The 16,452-nt window shown below is 61.1% G+C and overlaps 1 protein-coding gene across 1 annotated transcript in view; it reads right to left on the bottom strand.

Moving 5' to 3' along the window:
• The window catches only part of MYO15B (myosin XVB), a 31,726-nt gene extending 15,571 nt beyond the window's left edge, over positions 1–16,155 (bottom strand). The window contains exons 1-21 of the mRNA XM_058285018.2: positions 14,213–16,155; positions 13,724–13,787; positions 13,390–13,499; positions 13,197–13,271; positions 12,788–12,911; positions 12,381–12,484; positions 12,177–12,240; positions 11,898–12,011; positions 11,566–11,727; positions 10,913–11,026; positions 10,745–10,803; positions 10,544–10,676; positions 8,980–9,075; positions 8,619–8,750; positions 6,626–6,751; positions 5,470–5,547; positions 5,137–5,246; positions 5,007–5,052; positions 4,723–4,847; positions 4,192–4,309; positions 3,783–3,946 (exon numbers count right to left, since the gene is read on the bottom strand). Of these exons, the coding sequence (XP_058141001.1) occupies positions 3,783–3,946; positions 4,192–4,309; positions 4,723–4,847; positions 5,007–5,052; positions 5,137–5,246; positions 5,470–5,547; positions 6,626–6,751; positions 8,619–8,750; positions 8,980–9,075; positions 10,544–10,676; positions 10,745–10,803; positions 10,913–11,026; positions 11,566–11,727; positions 11,898–12,011; positions 12,177–12,240; positions 12,381–12,484; positions 12,788–12,911; positions 13,197–13,271; positions 13,390–13,499; positions 13,724–13,787; positions 14,213–16,155 (4,061 nt within the window). The remainder of the gene's footprint in view (positions 1–3,782; positions 3,947–4,191; positions 4,310–4,722; positions 4,848–5,006; positions 5,053–5,136; positions 5,247–5,469; positions 5,548–6,625; positions 6,752–8,618; positions 8,751–8,979; positions 9,076–10,543; positions 10,677–10,744; positions 10,804–10,912; positions 11,027–11,565; positions 11,728–11,897; positions 12,012–12,176; positions 12,241–12,380; positions 12,485–12,787; positions 12,912–13,196; positions 13,272–13,389; positions 13,500–13,723; positions 13,788–14,212) is intronic.
• Between the last annotated feature and the right edge of the window lie 297 nt (positions 16,156–16,452).

Below are 16,452 nucleotides of genomic sequence, written 5' to 3'. Positions count from 1 at the left end.
CTGCCCTGACAAGACTAAATTAATAGATGTTTAGAACAGAATCTGGCACATTATTATTATTATTTGATAAAGAACCAGAACTTGTAGAAATGGAAAAAAAAAAGTCATTGAAAATCTAATAGGAGATCCTGGAAGAGGCGATGTTCAAATAAAATATCTTTGAGAACTTTCCAGATCTAAGAAAGACCTGACTCCTCAGGGAAGGAGTTCTGAGCATGATAAATAATTAAAAATAAATCTATATCCAGATGTCATAATGAAAGTGTAGTCCATCTGATATGAGCAGAAAAATCTAACAAGCTGCCACAGGAAAAGGATTACCTACAAAAGAATAAAAACCAGACTGATGACAGACTTCATCATCAGCAAAAAGAGAAGACAGAAGACAGTGAAACAGTATCTTCCAAGTGTTGAGGGAAAATAATGATAAATTGAGAACTCTAAACCCAAACTATGATTCAAGGATGGAAGTGAAATACAGACATTCTCAGTTAAAGGCTGAGAAAATTTAGCACTCACTAATGCTTGTTGGAAGGAATTCTAAAGAATGTACTTCAGGAAGAAGGTAACAGATTCCAGAAGGGTAGTATGAGATGGAAGAAGAAAGCATGAACAAAGAAACTGGTATCTCTTAATAAGCAGTAACTATAAAAATACAGGTTTTTATTATGTCAGGACTTTTACTAATTTCAGGGATTTAAAAACAGATTCAACTAAAACATTAAAGAATAACATGAAAATGGAAGAGTGGACACAGTTAACATGCTCTTTGCATGGTTTGGGAGGTAAGTAGAGCTACTGATTTACATTGTAAAGGCTGGTATGTAGGCATGTAAATAATTTAAGATGAACTGCTAAAAGACAGAATGTTTAATTTCTAAAACAGTAGAGGAGAGAGAAGAGAATAAAGAAAAATTGTTCAATCTAATAAACCCCAGACAAAGGGGGAAAAAAGAGGAAGAAAAAAAAGTTACAATAGGTAAGAAATATAAAATTACAGAAATAAAAAATATTAGTAATCACAATAAATATAAATGGTTACTTTTACCACTTAAAAACAAATAACTCCCAAAAAAGTCTCAAAATCAATAAGAAAAAAAATAGCCTGAAGAATCTATTTCTGATTGAAATTTTGAAAACATTTCTAAATAATCCATGGGTCAAACAAGTATTCATAATGGAAATCATAAAATATTTCAGGCTGGAAATAGTGCAACTCAAAATTTGTAAGGTGCAGGTAAAGCAGTACCTAGAGGAAAATGTACAGCAGTAAATGCTCACATTAGAATTTTTTTTAAAAAAAGGTTAAAAATTAACGAGCCAAGCATTCATCTCAAGAGGTTGTCACCCTCTGGAACTTGTCATCCTCAGAAACTGCCCACCTCCCACATCTCAAATTCAAACACCCCCCTCTCAAACCTTGCTCCTCTCCTTGAGCTCGGCGCCTCTCACCCTTTACTCTGCACAGGAATCCCAAGGGATCTTGTAAACACGCAGGCGCCAATTCAGCAGGTTTGGGGCGGGGCTTGAGATTCTGTGTTTCTCACAAACCCCTAGCTCAGGCACCACTACCACACCCCCACACCCACGCACACTTGTTTGGCCGCCTAAGACCCCTTTCTCATCTCCCACCTGCTCCATCCCCTCCTGGCCCACTGGGGCCCCTGGCTCACTATCACGGCCACGTCCTTGCAGTCCCCCTCAGCTTCCGCGGCCCTTTACCCACATCGTGCTCACGTGCGAAACCCCATGTGGCAACTTGAGATTATTTATGAATCCTCAAAAGAGAAAGATTATGTTTGTGAACTGATCTATTCCTCTGCGTACGATCCCTTTGATTGCCTTAGATTCTGCTGAGATGTCTTTGATTAAATTAGGGCTCTGATTTGACCGCATCGGTAAGGCATGACTCAGGTTGAGTCCCCGCCCCCTGTTCCTGGACACTCACTCAAGAACACACGGGAGGAGGGAGAGCGCTGTCATTTTTGATCCTGGGGACCCGGGGAGAGATGAGTCATTCACCTGATAGCTTACAGCTGACCTGGGAAGAGCGTCAAACTGATATAGGGGCCCCGAGAGACAAGCCCCCTGCCAGCCGACAGCTGGGCACCAGAAGCAGCGGGGTCCACGGAGCCGCAGAGGGAGAGGAAGCCAGAGGGGAGGTGGACCCAGCAGCGGGCCTCTGCCGTCCGCCTTCAACGTGTGGCAGCTACTCTGGTGAGGCAGAACCTCGTATGGTACCTTGGACTTTCATGACCTTGGGACTGTAAGCTTCTACCCCAAATAAATACCCTTTATAAAAGCCAACGGATTTCTGGTACTCTGCATCGGCACCCCTTTGGCTGACCACTACACCCCAGGATACCCCACTCTGTGATCCATGCTGAGCACTGAATGTGCCAGAGAACCTCAAATGAGCCCCACCTGGCAGTTTTGCTGCTGCCCTAGAAAACACAAACCTTTCTCAAACCTTACTCTTCCCCCCCAACACAGACACACCTGCAGGTGGGCGAGCTCGCTGCCTCGTAGTCAGAAGGGAGGGCCCTAGAGCCGCCGCCTCCTCCCACATCCACAACCCCAGGCGCCTGCGGCCGTCTCCTCCTCCACCCCTCTGAGAATTGTGGAAGCCCCTTCAGTGCTTTGCCAGTGGCTCCTTCCCATGCTTCAGGACTCAGCTTCAAAGTGACCTCCTCCAGGAAGCCTTCCCTGACCTCCTGTCTCTGCGGACTTCCCTGGTGCGACCCCCGCCCCCACCTTTGTCTCCTCCTTGTTCTCAGCACTGGTTCCCCTTTGTGGGGAGGGGTGGCTGGTTTGTTTTCTGACCAGAGCCTGGCCCATCGCAGTAGACAAACAATGAAGACACGTTGTCAAGGGTGAACAGGGGTTAACTGGCTGAAAGTGGCGGAGGGAGTATTTTAGGCAGGGAGACGGAATGTGCACAGCACGGTGAGTCCAAGGAACCAAGACAAGTCCAAAGTGGCTGGAGGGTAACAGGACTGGCTTAAATTGAGGCGAGAGAAGTAGGCAGGGTCACGTACACAACCTGATTTGGACTTTTAAAAAGATCATTCTTGGGAAGCAGACATGGCTCAACTGATAGAGCCTCTGCCTACCAGATGGAGGGTCCAGGGTTCGATCCCCAGGGCCTCCTGACCCGAGTGGTGAGCTGGCCCATGTGCAGTGCTGCTGCCGTGCCACGCAGGGGTGTCCCTGTGTAGGGGTCCCCCACATGCAAGGAGTGTGCCCCGCAAGGAGAGCCGGTCCCCCACACACAAGGAGTGCACCCTACAAGGAGAGCCGCCCCGTGTGATGATAAAAGCGCAGCCTGCCCAGGAGTGGTGCTGCACACACGGAGAGCTGACACAGCAAGATGATGCAACAAAGAGATGCAGTTTCCCAGTGCTGCAGGATAATGCAAGCGGATGCAGAAGAACGCACAGCAAATGGACACAGGGAGCAGATGGGCGGGGGAGCAGGGAAGGGGAGAGGAATAAATAAAATAAATCTTAAAAAAAAAAAAAGATCATTCTTGCTGCAGAGTGAAAGAAACTAGAAAAGAGAACTCTCAAGGAATCAAGACTGCAGGTTTGGGTGGCCTGGCCAAGTAATGAGCTTCCCGCGACTGGGTGTATTCAAGCAAATGCTGCATGGGCGTGGGTGAGGAAGCTGCCAGGGAGAGGCAAGCACTGATGCCGTGGGCACTTGCCCTGAGGCCCCCTGCCTCCCTGCCCCTGCCCACCCACCCACGGGCACAGCCCCCCACGGCTCCAGGGCCTACAGACCTGGCCTGGAGCCCGCGCACGCGGGCCTGCAGCCGGGGCAGGAGGCGGAGGCGCTGGCGCGCGAGGCAGGCGTGGAGGCCGCGGTGCAGCGTGCGCAGGGCCTGGGAGCGCAGCTGGGCCCAGTGCTGCTCCAGGCGCCGCCAGCCCGGCTCCCGCAGCAGGACCTGCGGGCAGAGGCCCGGCCGGCTCTTCTCCGCAGGCCGGAGCTCCCTCCCGCCCCCACCAAACCCTCTCGGCCGCGGGGGGGGGGGGGGGGCCGGGGACAGCCTGCCCCCCAGCCTCCCTCACCGCCCCAACGCCCAGAAGGCACCTGCCAAAGGAGGGTTTGAGCTGGTCCCTGTTTGTCCCGCAGCTGCTCTCCCGCTCCAGCCACGCCTGCCCCCAGGCCTCCACGGACACGCGCACCCACCTTGGTGCCTCCGAGGTGGTAGAGCGGGGACTCTGCCCCCAGCACCCGGCTCAGGATGGTGCCGCACTGCTCCCGCTGGGAGGCGGCTCCCTGCCCCTTTGCTCCGAGGGCCCGGAACCTGCCCACGGAGGGAGCGCGGCAGAGGTGTGGGCCCCTCACCCCTCGGGGGCACTCCACGGCGCCTTCGCAACGCCGGCTAGGTGCAGGCACTTGCTGGGCGCTAAGACTCGGAGGGTGCTTCCTGCACACCTACTGTGCACCCCAGAGGGCCAGCACCCCCCACCTCGTCTCTGACCCCCGGTGCAATAGAGCAAGAGAAGGGGCCACTGAATGCCTGCAGCGTGGAGGGGTAATGAACAGTGAACAGGAGGAGCGCGGGCGGGAGCGGGAGTTGGGTGGCAGAAGAACCGGATGCCAGGCCCAGGGACCCGGGAAGGCAGGTCCCTCTCCACCCCGAAGGAACCCCAGGTCCTGTCAGTCCTCCAGAGGGCCTCAAGGTGCAGAGGGGAGCGTGCAGGGCCTGGGTCCTACCTGGCCAGGAAGGCGTGGAAGGGCATGCGCACAGGGAAGTTGGCGCTGCGGCAGCGCACGGCCTCCAGGACGCCCGCCTGGCGCAGCTGCTCCGCCACGTGTCCCACATCAAAGATGCCTGGGAGCTGGGCCGGGCAGAGCCGAGGCAGCTCGAGTCAGGGTCGGGGACAAGGGTTTGGGCCTGTGGGGAACAGGGGGAGGGCACAAAGAGGGCGCGAGAGAAGGCAGGGGCGAGAGCATGCGGGAAAGGTGCGGGAAAGGGGGCCAGGCGCTGGGACGCTCACCTTTCCAGGGTTGGGGTTGAGGCACTGGACGAAATAGACGCGGCTCCTGGTGGGCAGGCGGAGGGTCACCCGGGCACAGGCCGGCCTCCCGTCCAACGCCCTGGGGCCGGGGCTGGGGGCCTGCTCCCACCTGCCCAGCTGGGCCACCAGGTCCTCCAGGGTCTGCTGGAAGCGAGAGGCCAGCGTGGCTCGGCCCGCCCCTGAGGAGGGCTCGGCTTCCTGGAACAAGCTGCCCACCAGCTGCGGGGCGAGAGGGGGTGAAAGGGGGCTCACCTGCCTCCGTGGCAGCCCCCAGCCCACCTGCTCCCGCCCCCGACAGCCCCGGCGGAGCCCGCCAAAGGTGCCAAGGACTTGAGGGCGAGTCCCCGGACAAGAGCGTCCAGGGGAGAAGGACAGGGCCGGGGACAGCGCATGGAGGGGTGGGGGTCAGAGCAGGGGGCTGGGAGGGGCACTGGCAGGGCACCTGGAGCTGGCTCTGGCTCAGCATGTCCACCACAGCCGGGTCAAGGTGATCCCGATTTCTGGTTAAAAACTTGTGAACCTGCAAGAGACCATGTTGGCGAGTGAGAGCCACCCAAGAAAACCCCGGCTGGGAGGCTGCCTCCTTCGCTGGGGGAGTCTTCCTTTCCCCGCTGCCTTAAAAGGCCACCCCTGCAGCTCGTCCAGTTCCTTCACGTTCCTTCGGGTCTGGTCTGTTATTGGCCGTTCTAGTCTGTTCCACCAATCGTCCACTCCTCATCAATTCCATACTCTCCCCATTACGGGAGCTTTACAACATGTTTTAAAGTCTGGGAGAGCAAATCCTTCCTTAATCTTCTGCTTTGTCAATTTTGCATTGACTATTCTCATGCATTTCTTCTCCAGATAAAAATTTGAGAAGAATTCGGTCAAAACCCATTCTCCCGCCTCCTATAAAAAAATCCCACTGGGGTATTGACTGGACCTGTCTTACTTTTCTAGATTATCTGGGAAAGAATTGACAATATTAAGGACCTTGATTTGTCTCTCCATTTTTAAATCTTCCATTGTGACTTTCAGTAGTGTTTCGTAGTTTTTGTTTTTGATCCAAACTCCTTGTGTTTTTTGTTCAGGTAACTCCTGGGTGGTCTGCAATTTTCGTCCTACCACCAGATGCTCCAGTTCCTCCAGGAAGCCTTCCCTGACTCACCCTACTCAACCGGGCCCCTCCCCTTTCCCCACGAGGAGGCCCCTTCAGTGAGAACCTGCTGGATGCCAGGCAGCTGCGGCTGATTTGCGGGGCGCTGCGTTTCAGCCTGACAAGGCTTACTGTTGTAAGACAGCCCTCCATTTCACAGGTGCAGAAATGGAGGCTCTGGAGGTGCAGCCCACTGTCACGGTTATTCACCGCTAGGTCCCACGCCTGTGCTCTGCCCACCTCCGGCAGAAGGGTCCCAAGTCCTCAACTCCCCCTCCCTCCATCCCTCTCACCCAGGACGCAGGAAGGTCAAGCTCAGACCTGGGTGGGGCCGGTGACCAAGTCCTGGGACGGGTCCTCCCTCGCCCATTCCTGTCTGGGTGACTCAGCTCAGGGAGGGGACACCGGGGTCACTTCACCCCCTCCCCGGTTCGCCCTGGAGTCTGTCCCTGGGACCAGATACCTGGTAGGTGACAGTCCCGGCGTAATGCCGCACAGTGAAGACAGGCAGGGGCAGCTGGGGCTTGGTGTAGCACGGGTGGTCGCCGTGGTGATAGTGGCACTTCTGGAGGAAGGTGTGGTCCGTGGCCTGGCGGGAGGGGCACTCTTCCTCAGGGCTGCTCCCCCAACCTGGACAGCGCTCCCCTGCCCAGGTCCCCAGGGGCCGGGCACACCCGGACGTGAGGTCAGGCTTGGTTTTTTCTCCAAAGAACAATTCCTCAGAGAGCAGAGGCACTGTGTATTGGAATCCTTACAAGGGACGCTCTCTCTTTCTCAGTCACTTTATTTTGGACAACCCAGCACTAGTGAGGAAGGCACAGTAGCCTCAGGACCAACAGCCCCCTCAGCCAGTACTAGATGTGGCAGCTCAGAGAGGACACCTGATAAAACCATTTCAAAGGCGGAGGGGGAAGGCTTTTAGACAGATTTAGCAAGCCTTCCTGGGAGTGCGGGCTCCCCAAAACAAGTGTTCAGAGATGAGTCTTTATGAGCAAGTCTTTCAAAGATAAAATTGAAAAAAAGCCATCTGCTAAGAGATGTCATGGAGATAATGAACGTTGAACAACAAAACGCCTTGGATTAAACCCTGCCCTAGTGCTCTATAAATGGGAACTTGTGGCAGAGCATTTCCAGGGACAGCACCCAACGTGAACTCAAAAAAAGGGCTGCATTTCCAACAACTTTGACTTAAAACCATCCTGGGCGATTTAACAAGTGGCTCTGGGGAGTTGATGCTGTCTGAGATGATAGAAAAGTTTTGGTAATGCACAATGTGGCATTTGTCATTAACACCACTGAATTGTATTAAAAAATGGGTAAAATGGGAAACGTTATACTGTATGTATATTACCATAATAAAAATTAAAAAGGAAAAAAAAGGTAGTCTCTGGATGTTAAGGATACCTGTGAAAAATTTTTAATAAAACCAAGAAAAGCAATGATGTACAAATTGACACACTGTTATCAAGTCTCTACATTAATAAGTGAAATATGCTAATCACATGTTTGACTCTTTTATCTCTACCCCTGGTCAAAATCCTGTCGTTTTCAACTTCTAAATGGGAAAATGGAGGATTATTTCATACTTATACGGAGGAAACTCCTGCTCTGCCTTCCAGTCTCAGCACCCAGAAGGGGCCCAAGCCCCGCGCCCTCTCGAGCCCCCACACGCCCACCCACGGTGAGTTTATATTTGTCTCTGCCTTGTTTGATGAACAGCACTGCCCTGCTACGCTGTCGGCTGAAAGGGGAAGGCTGGGTTTAGGGTTTGCTTTGTTTTTTGAGGTACGGGGCCTGGAATTGAACCCGTATTCCCACCTCGTATGTGGGAAGCAGGCACTCAACCGCTTTATCCACATCACTCCCCCGGGGTCTAGTTTTGCTCACTCTTCTATCCCTAGCATAGTTCCTAACCCACATAGTCATTCATTCATTCACTTGTTCCTTCATTCATTCACTATTTAGTGAACGCTTAACCCGTGCCAGGGCTGGGGATGGAGCCATGAACCCTTCAGGCAAGGACCCAGCCGTGGTGGCGCGCAGGCCAGCGCAGGGGAAAGAGTGAATGAATACAGAGACACTGTCAGTGCACGTGGGAGGCTGAGGAGTTGCTGGGGCAGCTCCTGGGGCAGGGGAGCCCGAGAAGGCGCGTAGAAGGGAGGCGCCGCGGCTGAGGCTCGCCCCCTAGTGGCCGGAGGCCTGAGTGGCACCCGGCCCCAACGGGAAGGCGCTGTCCCAGCGCCCTAGCCCTGGGGACTTGAGGAAGAGAGAGGCCAGGGATCTTGCCCACAACCACTGGGAGACAGGATTTGAACCCAGGTCTAAGGGAGCCCAGGGCTCTATCCCCTCGGCTGCTGCCTCCCCAGGCTGGGCTGCAGGGCCGTGGGCAGGGTCTCTGGGCTGCCCAGGCCCCGCACTCCTGGCCGGCCTTTGGGGTTCACTGCCTCAGCCCTCACCTGGGACAGGCACGTTTGGGCATCCAAGATCCTGAGGAGGCCGTGGGGCTGGTCTGCGAGGAGGCCCAGGCAGGACTCCCACGGAGGCTGGGGCACCGGCGCCCAGGCCAGCAACTCCCGCCGGCACTCCTCCTGGAGCCAGCACCCAGCCGTTGGCAGAGCCCGCCGCACCCGAGCCAGGCCAGGGGTGACACTCCCGTTTTAAAGATGGGCCACCCGAGGCTCGGGAGGACGGAGGCGTCCGCACCTCGGAAGCCTCGAACGGCGTTCTCGGGCCCACGTGCCCGCCACCAGGAGGGCTCCGCTGGGGCAGCGCCTGGGTGCCCGCCCCCGCCCCGGGCCCGGGCCCAGCTCCCCATACCTCCTCCTGGGCCAGCAGCGTCTGGCGGGAGAAGAGCTGCAGGCGCTCCCAGGCGAGGTTGTTGCACAGCTGCTCCAGGCGGTTCACCCGCAGGGCCTGGGGGCCGTGGGCAGTGAGGCGGGTGCGCGCCAGGCAGGCCAGCGGGCAGGGGACCCTCCCACCGGTCCCCCGTTCTTCTCCCCAAGGCCAGGGAGGAGTGGCCAATGGGTCAAACCCACAGGCCTCGGCCCAGCACGCCACCTGCCCTGGCCTTGGCTCAACCACCCTTCAGGCTTCCGCCTTGTAGTCCACCCCTGGCCTCTGCCTCAGCATTAGTGGGGGTCTCCGGGCTCCAGTCATGGCCATCCTGTGGGTGGAAGGCCCCCTTTCCTCCTACTTAGCTCACTGGCCATCAGAAGCCCACATTCTCAGAAACAGTGCTCCCGGCCACCTCCTCCAAGAAGCCTTCAGGCATTCCTCCTGCAGAGATTACAGACTTCTGCCTCCACTTTACCAGGGAGCCCACTTAGACTTCATGTATCCCTGCACAGAGTTGTGTCATCCCCAAAACACACACACAGAGTTGTGTCATCCCCCAAACACACACACGTGTGCGCATTCACATACAAACACACACCACATTTGCCAGGGTCATCTCCCTCCTCAGGGAGGGAATTTGCACTGTGGGGAGCAGGGCAGGGCAGGAGTCGGTGAGCAGCACCCATGCAGGGACCAAGGGTGGGGACCACCTCCTCCCCCTCCAGCCCCCGCCCCCCTGCCCTGAAGATGCAGAATCGTCTGGAAAGAGGTGGGAGCTTATAATTCAGGGCCATTTGGGGGATTCCCCCTCGTGGCTCCCCGAATGCGGGTGGGAGATAAGGCAGTGGGCTGGCGCATCCCAGGGCTCTGCTGTTTGCAGCCTTTGAGCTCCTGCGAGTCTCTGCAAGACCAAGCAGAGCAGAACTTTCCAGAACAGGCACCATGTTCTCTCGTGAACTATCTCCTTTAAGGCTTCCACACCCAGGAGGCAGGTCCTGTTATGCTGCCCATTTTACAGATGGGAACACTGGACCTCAGAGAGGTCAGTTCACTTGCCCAGCATCACACAGATAGTGAGCAGCAGGACTCAAACCCAGGAGCTTCGAAGCTTCCGGAGCTGTGCCTCCCTCACCTCCTGAGCACAGGCTGATGCCAGGGCTCGGGGTTAGCTCTAGCCCTTAACAGAGAGAAATCACGAGGGTCACAGGCCCCAGGCTGCCCCGCCCAGGCCTCAGAGAAGAAGCAGAGGCCCTGCGTGGAAACGTCCCCCCTCTCAATAAGCCGAGCTGGGGGAGAGAGGGGGCGCCCAAGGCCTCTGCCCGCTGACTCCTGGACTGGCTGCTTCCTTTCCTCTCCGTCTCTGCACCACCCACCCAGCCCCCAGGCCCTGGTGCCCGCTCCTCCCAGCAGGTGGAGGAGGAGCCTGGAAGGCAGAGACAGGCAGGCACCCTGCACGAGGGCCCCCACAAAAGCATCAGCGTGAGGTGGACACCCCCCAGCCCGCTCCCCGCCCCAGCCAGGGCTCTGGCCCCACCCCGAGAAGGACCTCAAAGCCGAAGGCGTCCAGCACAGTGACGGTGCTCACGCGGCCTCCCTCCCTGGGCGGGGCCAGGCGCGCGTTCATCCTCCGCAGGAGCCAGTCGAAGAGGCGCACGTACAGGGCCCTGGCCAGCGCGTCCCTGCGGGCACCGGGAGTGAGCGCCTGGAGGGCCTGGGCCAGCTCTCCCGCCCCGGGGCCGGCCACCACCTGGCATCGATGGCGCTCTCCGCAGACAGGGGCCGCGAGGCTCGGCCGTACGGCGTCTCCTGGAGGGCAGGGGCGGTGCCCGTGGGTATTCAGGCGGCGGCTCACGTGGGCACTCGCTGCGCCTGGGGGTGGCCGGGTCGGGGCCCACTGCCGACCCCCTCGGCTCACCGTGACCCTCCGGGTAACGGCCCTCTCCAGGCCCTCGGGCGGCACCTGCAGCAGCCGGGCTGCTGCGTGGACCTCTGCCCAGCTGGACACGGCAGCCACCTCCTGGAACGCCCGCTGGGAAGAAGGGTGGGGCAGACCAGGCTCAGGGCGGGCGTGGGGCCTCGTGTGCCCGGCCAGCTGCCCTGGGACTAGAGGGGCAGCAGCACGGTGCAGGGGGATCCTGCAGTTAAGAGCCCAGGCTCTGGCGTCTGAGGGCCCTGAGTTCGAGTCCTGACTTCCATGTATGGCTCTTTCCCTCTCTGAGCCTCCATTTCCTCATTGTTAAAGGGAAAAATAATCCTTACGTTCTAGTGTGGTTGTGAGAACTGAATGAGAAAAGAAAGAAGGTGACTTGCGCAGTGCCAGGCCCCTGGGGGCTGCTATGCCGGCTCCTCCTCTTAGGGTGGCAGCACAGCAGGGCGGGCACTGGACAGATCTGGAGCTTGGTCTCCATTGTCCCATCTGTCCAATGGGGCTCTGCCTGCCGAGAACAGCCCACGGCCTTGTAGGCTGCGCCATGCCAGAGTTTGGCATCATCGCTGCAGCTCTGATGATCTAAACAAGCCACTGCTAACCCAGCTCCCCACCAGCCCCTGCCCACAGGCGGACCCCACCTCTGAAGAGGAGAAGCAGATGTTGCCCAGCTGCAGGATGGTGGCCAGCACGGCCCAGACTGCGGCCACTTCTTCAGGGGACAAGCCCAGCGCCTGCAGCGCCTTCACCAGCCCCGTGAAGTCCTGGGCGTCCTCCTTGCCCGGGAGCCCACAGGCCCGGCCCTGCAGGGCATGGTAGGGGCGAGGGGTCAGGGCCTGGCTGCCCCGTGGCCTCCCTCCCCGCCGGCTCTTCCTGAGATCGGGGGCTGAGACCCCAGCCCTTCTCCAGGCAGAGCTCGGCTGGGGTGGCCCCTGTGGCCCTGCCCTGCAGTCCCCTGCAGGACTCGCCCCACCTGGTTGAGGTAGTAGCAGGTCTCCGGCCCCTGCAGGGAGAGCCGCTCCCGCTCCATGGGGTCCAGTCCTGCCAGCAGCTCGTAAAAAACATGGAAGCCCCGCTCGGCCTGGGCCTTGGGGGAGAACGGCTGGCTTAGGGGGAGCAGTGGCCTGGTCCTGTGCCCCAGGGAGCAAAGACAAGTCCTGGGGAGTAGTGGGGGTGGGGGGAAGGACCCCCGCAGCGGGCCCTCTTTGGCATTCTGGGAGCTGGCGAGGGAGGTGGGCGGGGCGGGTTTTACCTGAAACACCACCCGGGAGGTCTCAAGCAGGTAATGTGACACAGAGGCTCCCACGATGACCCCGCTGTGGGCACAGGAGAGGGAGCGTGTGTGTCTAGGGCCCCAACTCCGAATGGGCCCAGCGTGGGCTGGACCCAGGGGCAGCGGTCTTGGGTTCCCACCTGGAGTGACCAGCCTCTGCCCACGGGACACCCCGTCACTCACTGCTGCAGGTAGAGGCACAAGAGCTGGCCGAAGCGGCTGGCGTTGGCGTTGAGGGCTGTCTTGGCGTGGCCAAAACTGCCCAGCACGGGCAACAGGTCACTTAGCTGAATGGGGGGGGGGCGTTCGGGGACCATGGGACAGCCGCAGTGCCCACTGACGTGCATCCCAGCTGAGGGCACTGCCTGGCGGCTGTGCTGGGTCCAGGAGGGGTCAGTCCCATAGGGACACCCCACCCCGCCCCACCCTGCCGTGCAGGAGGCAAGGCCTGCGACTCCCCTGGGAGAGGCCAAGGGCCTGCAGACCACCCTTCTTCCACCCACAGGAGAAGGCGGGCCCCTCCTGGATCCCTGGAGGGGATAGCTGATGGGCAGGCCCACGGGGAGCCTCGAGGCTGGCGCCAGCCTCACCTGGCATCCTCTGTCCCTCCTCTGCTCCTGCTCCAGGCTGCACAGGAACTGCACCATCTTTCTGGCAGCTTCTGTCTTCCCCGAGCCGCTGTGCCCACTGAGCGAGGGGCAAAGGATGCAGAGGCTGGGTGTGTGTAGGGTCTCCAGGAAGGGGCACACAGGGCCAGCCCACGGCGCCCGGGAAGCAGGGCCATGCCCACCCAGAAGCAGTGCCTACCCCGGAGGGGTAGATTCTGAAAGATAGACCCGGGGCAGGCGGCACAGCACGGTGACCACGGCCAGGAGCCCAGTCCCTGTGAAGTCCGGGCCTGCGGCCCAGCGGGAGCCAGACCAGCAGATTCAAATGCAGCCCTCGTGTCCCCTCCTCCCCTGGGGCCTCGGCGTGGCCAAACGAGGCACCAAGACCCACCTGAGGAGCACGCACGTTTCCTGCCCCGGGCTCTGAGACAGGCTATAGGCTGACTGTGCGACGGCAAAGATGTGTCTGGGGGAGGGGAGTGGGGGGAGAGGAGAGCGCAGAGATGGGCACCCAGGGGCAGGCAGGACACACCCGCCGGCCGGGACCTTAGCCAGGGAGTTGTGCACGGGGCAAGATCACCTACGGAGCGGCGCTGGGGGCCTTCCCAGGGCGGTAGCTGGCCAGGACCTCAGGTGAGAAGAGAGGCAGGGACCGGCGGGGGTTCAGAGCGAGCAGGAGGGGCCCCCCAAAGGTCTGGGGAAGAAAGCAGATGCTCTTCTCATGATCCGGAGAGAGATGGGGGACCCCAAAGGGAGGGGGCTCTGGTGGTCCCCAGCCCAGTCGCCCGGGTCCCCCCGCACAGGGCCCAAGAGCAGCTTGCCCACCCAACACAGGGTGAAGGAAGGAAAAGCTCAGGGGTGGTGGAGGGTCTCTGCCCTGGGGGAGGGGATCCCCCCCCCCACCCCGAGCTCCCATACATAGATGCGGTCCCGGTGAAACCTCTTCTTGAGGCACAGCAGCACGGCGCTGTCACACACCAGCCTGTGGGGACAGCGGGCAGGCAGGGAGGTGGGGGTGGAGGAGGTCCTGGGTTCCTGCCACTGGCCGCAGGGACTGGCCGCAGGGACGCCTCGGGCAGGTGGTTCAGCTGCTCTGAGCTGTGACCTTCCAGGGGCTGTGTTGCTCGGGTCCCATCCTACAGGTTCCTTCCTACGAGGGGCTTACAAGCAGGACCCCACCCAGGACCCAGACGGCACCTTCAGGCCAGAGAAGGAAGCCAGGCAGTGGCTCCAGACTCTCATCCCTCCCCTGCCCCTTCTGCAAAGGACCTTCTAATGACAGGGAAGTATACAATGTGTAGATGGCAAAGCATTAACTACTGCGGGTATTTATACCGGAGGCATCAGGATATGTGACCCGGGGGTCCAGACCCCCCGGGGGCGCAGGTTCGGGGGGCGCCTGCTCACCGCAGGCGGGCCAGGTCCTCGGTGTCTTCTAGGCCGTCTGCATCGCCCAGGCCGCTGCGCTGGTGGCCGGGGCCGGCCGGTGCCTCCAGGCCCTGTGGGCGGCTCAGCTCCAGATCCCTTTCCAGGGCCTCCTCGGCCTCATCCTCGGGCTCCCACTGCCCCCGCAGGCGCCTGCACGGGCCCGGGCTCCTCTCCAAGGTGAGTCGGGGCAGCAGCGGGTCGGTGCCAAGTCCAGGGTCCTCGCGGGGGTGGGAGCCCTGCGCCCAGTGCACCGGCACCTCGGCTTCCGGGGCCTCCAGCTCCGGCCCGCTGCTGGGGCCGCCCTGGGCGCCGCCGGGCGGGGGACTGGCGGGGGAAGCTGGGGCAAGGAGGGCGCCAGGGCTGGGCGGGGCGCGGCCCCCACGGGCCTCTGCAGCTCCGGCGCTAGGCCAAGCGCGCCCCTCCGCGTCAGGGGCGTCTGCGAACGCTTCCCCCGAGCTGTGAGGGCTCGACGCCCCCCCGGCCCTGTGGATTCTGGGGAACACGACCGCGAACTTGGGGTCCGGAATCCGGTCCTCCTCCTCGGAAGGGTGGGCTGGGGCTGCGCTCCCCGCGGGCTGCGGGGCGCTCGGGCCTCCCCTGAGGGGAGGCCGCCCCGCCAGCCCCGCGAGGCCTGCCAGGCGCAGCGCGAGACGGCGCCGCAGCCCCGGCCCTCGCCCGCCCCCCCGCGCCCGCAGCCGCCCCCGCAGCCACCGCAGGAGGCCCAGGACCCGCGCCACGCGCAGGAGCCGCTCCTTGAGGCCCGTGCGGCTGGGACCCGCAGTCAAGGGCGCGGGGCCCGGCGGGGACCTCACGCAGAGCCGGCGGAGCGCCACGAGGGCTGCCAGTGGCACCGGGTCCTCGGGCCGGGCACCGCCTCTGTCGCCCGTGTCCCCCTCTCCGGCCACCTGTTGTACCTTCCCCACCACCTTTCCGACCTGGGGGCGCCGGGCCTGGGGAGTCGAGGCCTCCGCCCTTCCAGGCTCGGAGCCCCACGGCTCCCCTTCTGGCTGCGCCTCGTTGTCTCTTGAGGCCGGGGACTGCCTGGGGTCCCGAGGAGCTGGTGAGCTCCGATGGCCACGCTCACAGCTGCCCTTGGGGGCGCTGGAGGCCTCAGTTCTTCCCCCCGGTGTGGTCTCGACACCCGTTGGGGCCCGGAGTGATGCCCCCGGGCCTGCCCGTTCGTCTAGTTCCAGGCTGGCCCCCTCCAGCCCAGAGCCGGTCTCTGTCCCCGAATCCTCACTCACTGCCCCGGACCCCTCCTCCCCCTCCTCCGGCAACTCTCCTGGCCCCTGGGGCTCAGCTGGGGCCTTGTCACTTCCCAGCGTGTCGCAGCTCCGGGGCTCACTGGGCTCCGGTGCCAACTCCAGCTCGGTTTGGGTCCCTTCTGAGCCCGTGTCCGACCTGGACCCCAGTCCTGAGGCTCTGGCGCTCTGGCTGCTGCCGTTCTGGGCTGCACACGTTTTGCTGTCGGGGCAGGAGCCACCCCCGGCCCCGCCCAATGGGTCCCCATCGAGGCTCGGGGTCTGCAGGCGGCCCTGCGGGGCCAAGGGTCCCGGCCCTTTCCCTCTGCTCCCGCACTTGCCCGTCCCTCCCTCTGCCCCCGGGGGGCTCTTGTCGTCCGCGCGCCCTCCGTGGCTGTCCCCCGGCTCACGGCTCTCCTTGGGCCCACGCCGCCGCCGCACGCTGCCTCGCCTCCTCCGGGCCTCCGGTGGCCGCCCTGTCCCTGGCCGCCTGCAGCTGCCATTCCCCTCCTCGGGGGGCTCCCTGCGGCCGCCAGCGGGCTCTGAGGCCGGGCTCGCCCGGCGGGCCTTACTGCCACCCCGTCTGGTCGAGCCGTCCGCGCTGGCGGACCCTGACTCCTGCTCCCCCGCGCCCGGCGGCCCCGGCCCCGCCGGGCGCTGGGACGCTTTGCTCCTGCCCATGGCGGGCCCAGGGCAGAGGAGCTTCCCGGCGCCCCCGACCTCTCCCCTCGGCCGAGATCTGGCTGCCCGCGGGCGCCCCGGCCCTCGAGGAGTCAGCACGCAGGCTCTGTCCCGCGGAGGCCACGTGCTCAGGCTGCTTCCTGGGCTCCGCCTTATGCGTGAGCATCAATAATGCAGGCGCCACCCGGTCCTGACCCCCGCGGCCAACAACGGGAGGCCGCCCAGGAAAGCGGAGACGCTGCGGCCGCGGACAAAGGCCGCCGATGGGGCAGCCGTGCCGCCTGGAGCCGCCGGAGC

The sequence above is a fragment of the Dasypus novemcinctus genome, chromosome 21 (assembly GCF_030445035.2).
Source record: "Dasypus novemcinctus isolate mDasNov1 chromosome 21, mDasNov1.1.hap2, whole genome shotgun sequence".
Lineage (NCBI taxonomy): Eukaryota > Metazoa > Chordata > Mammalia > Cingulata > Dasypodidae > Dasypus > Dasypus novemcinctus.
This window is presented reverse-complemented; position numbering and strand designations above follow the sequence as displayed.